General features: G+C 40.0%; 1 protein-coding gene across 2 annotated transcripts; it reads right to left on the minus strand.

Moving 5' to 3' along the window:
* Positions 1 to 440: 440 nt before the first annotated feature.
* Positions 441 to 11,459, minus strand: ARMC10 (armadillo repeat containing 10). 2 transcript variants are annotated; one of them, XM_063134204.1, is made up of 6 exons: positions 11,040 to 11,459; positions 9,129 to 9,274; positions 6,161 to 6,295; positions 3,820 to 3,996; positions 2,456 to 2,527; positions 441 to 1,731 (listed from the first exon to the last, which is right to left on the minus strand). In XM_063134204.1, the coding sequence occupies exons 1-6, from the start codon at positions 11,323 to 11,325 to the stop codon at positions 1,471 to 1,473; spliced, it is 1,077 nt and encodes a 358-aa protein (XP_062990274.1). In that variant the 5' UTR covers positions 11,326 to 11,459; the 3' UTR covers positions 441 to 1,470. The 2 variants fall into 2 exon arrangements, with proteins under 2 accessions (XP_062990274.1, XP_062990273.1); XM_063134203.1 differs by having other exon boundaries at positions 9,129 to 9,277; positions 11,040 to 11,457.
* Positions 11,460 to 13,542: the final 2,083 nt, after the last annotated feature.

Genomic DNA, 13,542 nt, shown 5'->3' on the forward strand with positions numbered 1-13,542 from the left:
GATAGGATGACTGAGCTAATTATGATTTCTTGTTTTGAGTCCATTTCACTTTTAATTGTACAAATAAATTTTTTGCTTCTTTCTCTCCAAATGCTTGTCTGTGACATGTAGCATTTGTCTATGTAAACAATGATATTCCAGCTTGTTACTGTTTGCAGTTTTGTTTCTCAATACAGCAATGTCCCTACCAGGCCATTTTTAATACCAGTGCAGCAGCTCTACTATATTTCATTGTAAATACCGCACTAATTTCTTTGTGCTCTCACAAAAGTGCACTGCTCAACTCCACATTTCTGAGCTATAAATTAAGGGAAATTCTCACATAATGGCAACATCAAGTGATGGCTTGAGAGCACTGGAGCTTTAGAGCAGCTTAGTTTCAGTGGCGGTTGTTCACACATTCACTATTGAGTGGTAAATACCTATTTTTGTGAAGTATGGTATCTGATGTAATTTAAATGCTTTTTTTTCTAACCAACAAACCTAACCATAGAATCTCACTCCTTTGGCAATCACCCATGCCATCCAGAACTATACATAAAGTTTTGTCGGGTTGTGATATGTTCTTTCCAGAGGGCTTAAACTAGGCAATAGGTAAATATTTATTAAGCACTGAATCTGATTATTCCCTATAATCCAACCTTAACACTTGTACTAGTAGAGAAGTACTTGATGTAGCCATAGTAAACAGCTACGTCAACACAAGTCATGAGATGCTGGTGGTAGTACAGAAAACAGTGATTACAGGTAAAGTTGCATCCCCAAAGCTTTCAATGGACAACCTGTCCCCCCCCCCCTTTATTATAATGGGACTTTCCCATCTGTATGGAGCTTCCTGTTCTATTAAATTCAGCGTAGAAGCCCACACTTGTGGAAGTCTGGAATAGATTAAAATATTCTAGGATCAGATTTTTTCAACACTAACAATTATACACCAAGGTCTATTTTAGAAAGCTTTAAATGAGAACATGTGGGCTTCTGAGGTGATGTGGCTGAAGCATTTCTATAGAAAAACTAGCACTGCACTTTCTAAAACTTAAATTGTGTTCAGTAACAAAGCAGAATGGTATTTATCTAAAGCAGGAGTGGGCAACCTGTGCCCCAACTTGAAAGGTGTTGTTGGACTCCCAACACTTTTCATCCCTGACCACTAGCCCTGCTGGGTGGGGCTGATGGGATGTGAAGTCCAACAACATCTGGGGGGCTGCAGATTGTCCACTTGTTATCTTAAGTTTCATTGTACCAGTATGCATATGCCATTCACTGTGGACGCTTTTGTACATGCAAAAAGGAATGCACAGTTTTGCTACTGCTGTCCCTTCCATTACAGTGAATGGGAAAATTATTGTGTATGCAGGAGGTCCATTTATATGGAAACACTCCAGCATTCATAAACATCCACTTGTAGCAATCTAAGTCATACAAAACTCAGGAGTCTGTAAATTGTCTTTAACTCTGCAATCTTGGATTTCAGCACTGTTGCATTATTAGTTCTGCAACCTGTTCTTTGACTTCTGTGTCTTGGTGGTACAATAAAGATGCCAGTTTTTGAGCACACAGTGTAGAATTTCCCCAGAGTACAGAAAGAATTGAATCTTCACTGTGTTGATCATGAAGAGTAGCCCTCTTGTCCTTTTTCATATATTTTGTCAAGTTGGTGGCAAACATCAGGACTCTGAGCAAAACATCTTTGTGTATGCAGCTATCAAACAAGGATAATAGGAAAGGTGCCTAGAGGATTAAAATACACAAGAAATTACTGGTCATTTAAAATTTACTTGTTAGAAAATCCACACTGAATAGCCTACAGCAAAGTGCAATTTCAAAGGCATGAAGTACTATTTTAACTAGTATTTTCAGTCTTCCAGTACATATATGATTTTTAAAAATTGGGAAATATATGGTATTTGTATATTTGTGATTTAGCACCACTTATAAGCACTTGCATGAATATATTTGTCTGCAATGCAGATTGAACATGATTTGTAACAATAATTACACTAGTGCAGTGACTGGAATATGCCAACCTTAGCATTTGTTTACTAGTTTAGAACTTGATGGTAAGTATTCCAGTTACACGTAGTCACAAATCATTCATTTCTCTTAGATGAAACAGTGTTTTTAATGGGGCAACTATTGCTATTTATTGTTTATAGGTACAGCAAGAAAAGTAATATAAATGAATCTTATAACATTCAATATCTAAGTGCATAAAATGTCATGCCATTTGAATTGTCCAAATTTGGTAACTGATGTCATACACTGGAGTTATTTGTATGCACATTTCAAAATGGCTGCACAATTTCATTATTCAGGAATTGGATTGCCTTGATCTGTACCTATGCTGCCTTCATAAGCGCTAGTAAGTTTTGACTACCATTTGAACCTCCCCTCCTAGATTAGTCCTCACATTTTGAGAATCATGTATCTTGGAGCACAGATTAAGTAGTTTTACCTGAGCATTTACAAGGTGTTCTGTCATAGTTGGGTTTGCTGATAAATTCACAAGTACTTTTAGAACCTGAACCTATCATAAAGAAAAAGGTTTATTTTACTCATTTATAGATGAACAAACAAAACACAAAGGAATATAATATTTAAATCCTGACTTTCAATGAAACGTATAAGGGTGGCTTACAAACTTCAAGTTAAGAAAAAAACATAAAATATGTATTTGATAACTGAATATCCCAACTTTCCTGATGGTTCATGGTGGTGGACGGTGATAAAAAAATACAAAAACAATGAGTTAGAACCAGAGTAACACAGACTCTGTAAATAGCACACTTGCAGGTGGAAGCAATTCTGAACATTCTGGGACGTGGCCCTAGGAGGTGAAGGGGAAATCAACTACAATTGCTTCTTCTCATTTTCCACTTGCAGGAGCAGTGAGCCTCCATTGGAGTACACTCACTCCTGCAAATGGAAGGAGCCTGTACCATTCTTGGAATAGCGAGTCTGGATACAACCTAATCAAATTACCACAACAAAAAAATAGGGAACGATCTAAGCCCCTGTTTTGGTAATGGATTTCCCCTTACTACGAAGTCAGTCCCTTTGAGGTTTGAACTCAGTAGGACTTATTTCTGTGTAAGCTTGCACAGGATAGGTTATCTGCATGCTTTTGCATTCAGCAGCAACGCAAGTTAATCTGAGCTGCAATGCAGCAGGAGTTGCAATATTTTTTGTCTTCTGTGACGTCACCCTCTTTCTGTCCATTCTTAATATAAGATTCATACACATTTCCCCCCAAAGTATAGGTCAGCCTTGAGTTCTCAGGGCATTGTGCTTCCTTCCAATGCTTAATGGGGTATAAAGGGGGTGTCTATAATTTAAAGAGCTAGTGTAATCTATTCAGTTTTATACTGGTCAAAACAAACTCTTGTCTGTTATTTCACACACATGGTAAAATTGTTTTCTAAAGGCTGAGTCATGAAGTGCCATCTTGTGGTACTGAGGCATTACTACTCTGAACTGGAAAAGGAATATTAGTTGGGGTAGACTCAATCCAACACCTTTTCCTGTGGATGACTGATGTGAAATTGCTTTAATGCTCAGATTCAAACCACTTGTCTAATTTGTGTTGATTAAGGTTTTCTTTGAGTTGGCTGTTGGATCTGGAGTTCAGAAAAGCCAAATGGGCACCTTCCTTCCCACTTCTTAAACTATATTCTATGGTGCGAAAAGAAAATCATCAAGAAAACATTTCCCAAACTGTTGATATTTATCTTATTTGCAATATTTATTTTCAAAGTAATTTAGACTGATACAGCAGAATACTAAGAGTTTCTTCTAATTTATGAAAGAAAAATAACATACCTGTGTTCTTTCATTTCCTTCCGAAAGCAACTGAAGAAAGCACTGTATGGAGCTAGTCATTGTGGAATGATAGGCATTGGTAACAGACATATTGGTCAAAAATCGAAGCCCAGCTAACTGTAGTTCAGAGTTCAATGGAGATGAATCCATTTCTTCACAGACTTTGGTAATATATATCTTACAGAGTAAAAACAAAAACATATAACAAACCATTTACAGCAATAAATAAGATGTTACTGTGAAGGCGATGAGATCAGCATCCTAATGGCAGCCCTGTAAGGCAGATAGGTCTTAATGCTTAATGTGCTCCACCTTATAATTGTTATCACACACTCTTATTCAGCCTATATTTGGGTGATTGCGTTTCCCATGATGTATGGTTTAGGTACTTGGGAGTACCTGCCAGCCAAGCTTCTAGTCTCCTCCTTATCTTCCATTAACTTAAAGCTGGTAATATAACTGAAAGCAGTACAGGGATGAATGTATCCCCTTGGGAGGGATATGAATCCAATCCAGCCAAAATTTCAAAATAAATCAAGTTTATGAAAGCTAGATCTATAAAAGTTTATGAAAGCTAGATAAGAAAAAGTCAAGACTTTTCTCTTCTCCCAGGCATTTAACAGCATTTAACAAGGCTAAATTTGTTTGTTTTTAACGGACTCCAGAACTGTTGTTTTTAAATGGATACCGTTGTTTTTATACTGTTGTTTTTATGTTTTTGGTTTTAAATGTTGTATACTTTTTTTTAATGTTCACTGTTTTTAACTTCTGTAAACTGCCCAGAGAGCTTCGGCCAAGCGGCAGTCTATAAATGTAATAAATAAATAAAATAAATATAAAAAGTCACTATGTTTGCACAAAGAAAACAATACAGGTTATTGGTCTATCTAAATCTATACTGAAGAGTCTAACGTAACAAATACATTTACATAGATGAGTCAAGGTCACTTCCCAGCATGACTGGAAAGTGAAAACTCATAGAAGAAAATATTCAGCTTTTTATGTTATCTGATCAGGTGGGCCATGAGTGACATCCAATTGGGCGGGCTGTCTGCAGCTAGGTACAAAATGGCCGTAGACAAGTAAGCAGTCAGCACCAGGTGATCAGCCCTAGGATGTACTTTGGGAAACTGAAAATTGGCAAGAATCCAGCTAATCACTTCAGACAACCTTGTGGATTTAAATAAGTCTTCGTAGTATATAAATTGAGGAGTTTCATGACAGAGCTTCTACTCCATCCTGATACAGGAGGTTCTGAAAGTGGCCTGTGGTTTGTGCACAGGTCTGCATTACAGTTGCATTGTTCAAATCCTTATATACGACAACAAAGTTAAGAACAAATAAGTTAAGGTAGTGCAACCAAATTAGATATATTCTATTTATTTTTAATATGCTATGTAGTGTATACTACTATTTTAAATTTGGCAAAACCATTTCTCAAAGTTACCTTCAATTAGGTATCGTCTGTTAATTATATAGTCAGATCTTTTCTTCTCAACAGAAGTTTAAGAGGTTCCTTAATAAATCTAACAACAACAGCACTGACTATATCTCCAGCTTTAGGTCCCAAAATACCAATTTCAGAGCCAGTTGAAGTGCAGAACTGCTTTACTGCAATCTGAACACCAGTGGTAAATCAACATGCCATCGTATTTACTTGCAACACCGTCATACTGTTTCTAGAACAGTATCAGAATTTAATGTATATTCATATGGATTTGACCCAAAAGTAGCAGGATATCCTATTTTTCTACTTGTAGTCCTTCATTCATCAGCACAGCACTCCCCCCCTTCAAAAGTTAGGTGAGTGATGACCAGAGATAAGGCTTTTTTTGGTGCCAAGGCAACTCGTCATTTATTCGTTCAGTCGCTTCCGACTCTTCCTGACTTCATGGACCAGCCCACGCCAGGCAACTCATCTGGCACCAAATTGGATATCTTTCTTGTACAAGGGAAAGACCTTTTTATTTACCCTGGCCCTCCAGCCTGTCATCTAGCTGGTTTTAAATCTCCTTATATTTTGCTGTTACTGATGGCTTTGGGAGTTTTACATTGTTTTTCTGCTCTCTTATGTCACATTTTGTTGTTATTAATTTGGTACTTATTTCTGTAAAGTCTGTCCTGGCAGTTTTAAACTGAAGGGCAGTATATAATTTTTTAAAAGATAATAAATAATAGTATTTATCTCATCAGTATCTTACATTAAGGACAAAGTTAGCATCACACTGAAGTCAATAGGAAAACTGATTGATTTGAATATAACTGAGATTGCACTAAAGGTGCAATCTACCAACTTCATCTTTTGTTTCGCATTTTTGTTACATAGTTCTTTTAAACTTACCTTTAATTCTTCTTGATTTTTAATATTCATACTCAAGTTATTAAGAGCATTGAGTGCTTTCTCTTTAACATTTGTAACAGGAACTGAAAGCATTTTTCCAACAACAGAGAGGCCACCTACATTTCGAATGATATCCTACAAGTTAAATAGAGAAATATTTGCCATATGTAATTATCTTAATTGCTCAAGTCAAGCAAATTCCTCTTAATTGGAATGTGAATTCTGCCCAAATCAATAAAGAATATATTTAAACAATTGATTTTTACTTCTTTCTGATTTGTGAAAATAACTATTCATAAGGTTGGACTTAGATTTAGTCATACCTAGAGTAGATCTATTGAAATAAATGGGATTTAAGTTAGTCATGATTTACTTACCCTCATTGGTTTCAATGAGTACCCTCTAAACATGACTAAATCTGGTTACACCCCATAATATCTACTTTAAGGCGAAGAGCAAGAATAAACATTCCAAAGCTGACAAGACACAGAAAATGCATCAGACACAGAGCCCGTTTGTACTTAATGGTGGTGTCCAGCAGCAAATCATGGGATAATTAATCCATTAATTGCAGGGACAAGCACCACACCATTATCCCAAGAACAAGCCATGGGTTAACTTGGGGTTGTTTAACCCATGGACAACCCCAAGTGTTCCTGTTCAGACATCACAGAAACAACCCTCAAATATGGCATTCAAAGGTTGTTAATGGAAACAGGAAGCATCACCGCGCACGCTCCCACAATTTGCCCATCAACTCAATAGAACTTGCTCGCAGGCATGTGAGCAGGGCCCGTGTGGCCAGTCTTAGGGCCCAGGCAGATTCATATAACTGCTGGCAGTCCTTTCATATATTCTGGTCCCAAGGCATTTAGGGATTTAAAGGTAATCACCAGCACTTTAAAATTAGACCTAGAAATGCACTGGCAACCAGGACAATGTGTACAGAATCATATAGTCTGGGCACTTAGTCCCTGCATTCTGCACCACTTGAAGCTTTTGAACCATGTTAAAAGGCAGCCCCAAGGCAGCGTTGCTGTAGTCTAGTTTGGCTATAACCAGAACATAGAATCATAGAATAGCAGAGTTGGAAGGGGCCTACAAGGCCATCGAGTCCAACCCCCTGCTCAATGCAGGAATCCACCCTAAAGCATCCCTGACAGATGGTAGTCCAGCTGCCTCTTGAATGCCTCTAGTGTGGGAGAGCCCACAACCTCCCTAGGTAATCACTGTAGCAAGATCTGCTTTCTTTAGATAGGCGTTGGAATATGAGACCCCCAGCACTATCCCTCTAGAAACGACTGGCATCCCTCTAACACAGTGCCCCTCCATTACTGGCTCAGCTAGGTATCCGAGAATAATACTATGGTTGATGGTGCTGAAGGCCCCTGAGAGGATCAGGTAAATCTACAGTGTTGTTTCCCCCTTGTCCATTCCCTGGTACAAGTCATCCACGAGGACAGCCATGGCTGTTTTTGTCCCCAAACCAGGCCAGAAACCGGATTGGAACAGATCCAAGTAAACAGTATCTGGAGTTGGAAGACACCACCTTATCCAGTATCTTACTCAAAAATGACATATTAGATGCTGGATAATAATTGTGCAGAATCAAAAGAACAAAATAATTTTGTAACCAAGGGTTTAACCACGGTCTCCTTAAGGGCAGTGGGAACCACATGCTCCCTCAAAAAGGCACTAACTATCTCTGAGGTCCAAACAGTAAGCCCAGTCCTGGCAGTTTTTCATATCCAGGAAGATCACGGATCTAAAGGACAGATGTTGGGTCTCAAACTACCAAGTTACTCGTGCACATTATCTGGCTGCACAAGCAGAACTCTATCCAAAATGCCATGACTAGAGACAACCCGATCCACATACATCACTGACTCTGTCAAAATGATGGCATCCAAATTAGAATAAATACAAGAGATTTTGTCTGCAAAATATAACACAAATTGGTCACAGAGCCTTTGAAAATTCCATCTGTGAGCAGGTTTTTCTCCATTTAAAAAAGCTTTGCTGGCCAATGGTGTGCAGATGCAATAGTAGCAAAGAAATAAGAATTCTTCATCATCACTGCCACAGAGTAAGCACTAAGGTGGTTCCTCATCTGTGCCTGATCATGTTTACCACAAGATTTTAGGCACCTGGGTTCTAGTTGACCACCCAACCATTTCATAGCCCTCAGAATACTATGGTGCCAATATGGCTCTACAATTGGATCAAGGATGTTTGGGAACAAACATATTGACAGCTCAGTTCATCTCCCCATTCCAAGCAGAGACCAAGACTTTGGCAGAACCGCTGGCTAAAACTACATGAAACTTCCCATGTATAGACTTTAGGAAACCATCCAGATCGATCAGATTCTAGGAGTGGATGGTTAAAATTGTTCTATCACTCCTACAAAGGGCTCAGAGGGTCCAATAGTTCAGATTTGTTCAGATAATGGTTTCTCCATGACAATGGAGCTATTTCTCCATGACAATGGAGCTATTTCCAGCTTTTTCATGCACATATCATTGTTTCCTAAAGCAGTACAGAAAACTTTGAGACAGGCCCATGCTTGTCACAGCGGCCATGAAATATAAAGCCACCAAGACAAAGTGGCCTAGGCATGTATGTTGAGGTTCCCGAATACCACAACCCTTGGGAGTCTTCAACATGTTGCCATGCAGAAGTTGTGTGCACATTATTCCTGCATAGAACAATACTTGGTTAAGAATTATGATTATATAATAGAAGTCAAAGTAACACTTTTGTAACACTGTTTGGATAGGACACAGAGGACACAGTAAGATTTTATTTTATCATGAGGATTTATACCCCACCTTTTGAGTAAATGTTCCTGATCTCAAAATATAAGTTACATTATTTTTGCTTTTTATGGTTATTATATTATTTTGTTGTCTCTTGTAGTTGTATTTTCTTTATGCATTGCTTAACACTAATAAAGACCCATACTTACTTGATTTACAGAGAATGCAGCACTGTTGCTCAGTGTAACCAAGACTTGTTCCTGAATGGAAGGATCCTCAGTAGACTCAAGTAAATGAATAAGTTTCTGTATGTGATGCATCTCCAGACCATGGGGTGATTTTGGAAGATCCATGCCTGCTAATTTTAGAAATACACACCACCTTAAGTTAACATTTGTTTTTGTTTTTCTACAGAAGTAATTTAATTGGGAAAGGATTGCAATGAAGGGGGCAGGATGAAGAAGAGTCTTAGCAATAAAAATAAAAATTCTGGGAGCTGAACAAGATACTATGAAGTTATTACTCCAGAATTTATTAGCCTGATAAAATTACTTAGACTTGGCACTGGACAGTTGCGAGTATTCCTACAATTATGGAATATAGTTATGGAAACCATTAGACATCACAAAAGTAGATATAACATTAAATGAACTGTGACTATAAAATGGTCTAGCTGCTCCAGCAACTTTAAATGACAAGTAGGCTCTTTTCACAAATATTAAATCACTTCCTCCAACAGCAATTTCCGGTGGTGAATGCCAACAGGATTGAAGACTAAATGGGACCACTGAGAAAGAAGAGGGTGATAGCAATGTGGATTGGGGAATTTGGGAGTTAGAGATGTGTGCGCACACACACATGCACACAAATATTTCAAAAAAACTTATGGAAACAAGCAAAATTGTAAGCTTTTAAATTGTATTTTATATTATGGTTTTATACTGTTGTTTTATACTTTGAATGTTTTTAAATTTTGTAAACCGCCCAGAGAGCTCCGGCTATTGGGCAGTATAGAAATGTAACTAATATATAAATAAATAAATAAATAAAAACCAACCAAAACAGCTCAATGAAGACAGCATGCTCAGTAGTTATGAATGCTGAGTGTCAGTTGGAAAAGAAAAACCAAAAACATGAGAGGTGGAGTGAAATGGCTTCCTTAAGTCCGTAATTGCTTATAGTATCTTATCACAGAATCACAGAATAGCAGAGTTGGAAGGGGCCTACAAGGCCATCGAGTCCAACCCCTGCTCAATGCAGGAATCCACCCTAAAGCATCCCTGACAGATGGTTGTCCAGCTGCCTCTTGAATGCCTCTAGTGTGGGAGAGCCCACCACCTCCCTAGGTAACTGGTTCCATTGTCATACTGCTCTAACAGTCAGGAAGTTTTTCCTGATGTCCAGCCGGAATCTGGCTTCCTGTAACTTGAGCCCATTATTCCGTGTCCTGCACTCTGGGAGGCTCAAGAATGGAAACATCTTGAATGGAAATATAGCTGGGTGGTTAGAATCCTGAACACAGGGCTGGGCCAAGACATTTTGCTGCCTGAGATGAAACAGAAGATGTACCGAGTCCAACCAGACTGGTAGTTGAATGTCACTTCAATGCTGGCTGGGTCTATCACACCTGAGGGCAGCAGGCTAGCTTAGGGGACAAAGAGCAGTCTGTATGATGCACATATGGCTCTGACCTCCAGTACCTTACTGCCACCCCCAGCTCTACATATTTTTTATTTATTTATTGCATTTTTATACCACCCAATAGCCGAAGCTCCCTGAGCAGTTCACAAAAACTTGAGGTGGCTGCCTCACTAAGCCAAATGGTAGGGCCCACCCTGCCTAGACAAGAGCACTCCTGTTAGGTAAGACTTCCTTCCAACACTGTTATACACTATACAAGTGAATTCAGTGTTGAGTACCTATCAGTTTAGAAGCGAAATGGGACCACCCTAAAATGGGGCAGTGCTTTATAAATGGGGCCTTTCCAAGTCCTGGGGGAGAAACAGTAACAGTATCCCTCAACAGCACCAAGTATCGTTTCAGGTCCAGAGATTTGTGTATTGTCTACAAAATAAATATTAAAGAAAAACAATGTTTCTGGTTTTGCTTTGACGCCTTACCTTGCTGAAAACTGCTAGAATCTTTCTGGTCAGTGCTAGAAAGCACGGAAATGCCAGATACTCGTTGCAATAAACTGCCCTCTGGTGCAACCTCCCCGTGTGTCCCCCAAGGAGCTGCCCCTCCTTCACGTTCTTTCTGAAGAGTTTCCCCTTCTGTCCCGGCTGCGGCTGTTCCTTGGTTTTTCCTTTTTCTGGCGGTCACTCGGTAAATACAGTAGCAGACACCCGCCCCTACCATCAGGCCCACTAATCCGGTTCTCACCACAGCCCCTCCGGAGTCCCTCATGGCAGGCAGAAAAGGCTGCTGCAGCTCCTGGTGCTCCGAACTCGCACAGTTGTTGCCCTGAGAGCAGGACTCAGCAGAAGCAACCCGGAGGAGCCATGTGAGACTGCTGCTTCCTGACGGGAAGTGAGCGCTTGGGCTCCTCCTCTCTGCGCCCTGGAAGAACAACGACCGGCGGGGAAAGGGCTTGGCCGCCTCCTTCCTCCACTACGGGTTGTGGCGCAGTCGATGTTTCTAGCCCTCATGCGGCAAAGCACGCTCAAACCTCTTCTTTCACACACATCACGTGCCAAATGGTTTTAAAAATAGATTTCATCAGTGGAGGCTGGTTGGTCCGATTTAAGGGGGAGAATGTGAATGCATTCTCGGTTTCAGTCAGAGCCAGTCAGAACTCTAAAGGAGCTACCTAAAGTGCTGATTCCTAGCCCCGAAATAGATTCAGCACCTTGGATAGCTTTTTTTAGGCTCCTTACTGAAATCCAAAATGGATACACAGCCCCACCGAAATCGGAGCCACCAAACTCCAATGGATTTCATGTACTTCTATCTCTACCCTCTTCAGCCTTGGGGGACACACAGAGAGACTCACAAATCAAGGAAACGCGTGACATAAATGCAAATGATTTATACATTTGAATTCCTTTTACCCCGCTCTTCGAGCCATAAAGGCTCCCAGAGCGGCTTACAAAAGATTGATGAATAGCAGACAAGACCGTCATTGCCTTCCTCAGGTTTACAATCTAAAAGACAAGAAGATGCAAAAGGGAAAGGCACGAAGGAAGATGCAAACAAGCTAACGCAAGTTCCAGTTTTTAGAATCAAATATATTAAAAGCAGAACCACATAAAATGCACCTAAATACGTTTATTAGCATTCTCTAACGTTCAAAGTGGCAGTTTTTGTTTTTGGCTCTTGAGCTTGAACAGATGTGCGACAGGTATAAACCAAAATGGGTGCCATAAATTTCCAGAACGCGGGGGCTATATAAGGGGCGCACTTATCAGCGGAGTGTATAAGGTGCAGGCATACTGCAATCCAAGTTATTCCATTGCAGGTTTTCAATTGCAGTCCAATGTTTGTGTTACTTGGAAAGCCTCGCTGTATGTCGATGGGTTTACTGCCAAGAAAGTGTGCAAAGGGTTGCCGTCTGAATCCGTGGAAGCTGGTAGCTTCAATTTCAGTGAAGCAATGAATCTACTCTGGGTTTCATTCAGAACTAGTCAGAACTCTAATGGAGCTCTCCAAAGTGCTGAACCCTATCCCCAAAATGGGTCCAGCACCTTGGATAGCTCTTGTAGTGTTCTGACTTGTTCTGAATGAAACCCAGAGTGGATAAACACACACACACACACACACACACACACACACAGAAATCAGAGCCACCAGCGTTAGCGTGACGATATGTAAAGGAGGACAGGGCTCCTGTATCTTTATCAGTTGTATTGAAAAGGGAATTTCAGCAGGTGTCATTTGTATATATGGGGAACCTGGTGAAATTTCCACTTCATCACAACAGTTAAAGCTGCAGGTGCCCTGCCCTCTTTTAAATCTGGTCACAGTATAGCTGCAGTATAGCTCCTGCAGCTTTAACTGTTGTGATGAAGAGGAAATTTCACCAGGTGCGACATGCATACAAAGGACACCTGCTGAAATTCCCTTTTCTATGCAACTGTTAAAGATACAGGAGCCCTGTCCTCCTTTTCATATGGTCACCCTAACCAGCATCCACTGGTCTTAGTTGTGACAGGGCTCTGCAGTGCGATAAACAAAACTGAGCAGGCACAACTGCCATAGGGAAAGTATGCCTAACTACATCAGTTGCTCGGGAAAACGGGTTGGAGGGGGCTGTTGCAAGTTGCACTTGTGGGCTTCCCATGGGCAACTGCTTGGCCACTCTGTGAACAAATTGCTGGATTAGATGGACCTTTGCTGTGGTCCAACAGGGCTTTTCTTATATTCTTACAGGCATCGGTGCTTAATTTCTGCCTAGTCCGGTGCAGCTGTTTAAAGTAGGGTGACCATATGAAAAAGAGGACAGGGCTCCTGTATCTTTAACAGTTGCATAGAACAGGGAATTTCAGAAGGTGTCATTTGTATATAGAGAGAACATGGTGAAATTCTCTCTTCATCACTATTATTATTATTATTATTATTATTATTATTATTTATTTATTTATATAGCACCATCAATGTACATGTTGCTGACCACAACAGTTTAAA

Source organism: Elgaria multicarinata, chromosome 9 (assembly GCF_023053635.1).
Source record: "Elgaria multicarinata webbii isolate HBS135686 ecotype San Diego chromosome 9, rElgMul1.1.pri, whole genome shotgun sequence".
Lineage (NCBI taxonomy): Eukaryota > Metazoa > Chordata > Lepidosauria > Squamata > Anguidae > Elgaria > Elgaria multicarinata.

Excerpts from the sequence above, each read along its gene's own strand:
- ARMC10 (XM_063134203.1), bottom strand. The coding sequence starts at position 11,325 with ATGAGGGACTCCGGAGGGGCTGTGGTGAGAACCGGATTAGTGGGCCTG. Across the intron at positions 9,278-11,039 it reads TTCTAGCAGTTTTCAGCAAG|CAGGCATGGATCTTCCAAAA; the intron begins GTAAGGCGTCAA and ends TTCTAAAATTAG. Across the intron at positions 1,732-2,455 it reads AACACCTTGTAAATGCTCAG|GCACCTTTCCTATTATCCTT; the intron begins GTAAAACTACTT and ends TTAATCCTCTAG.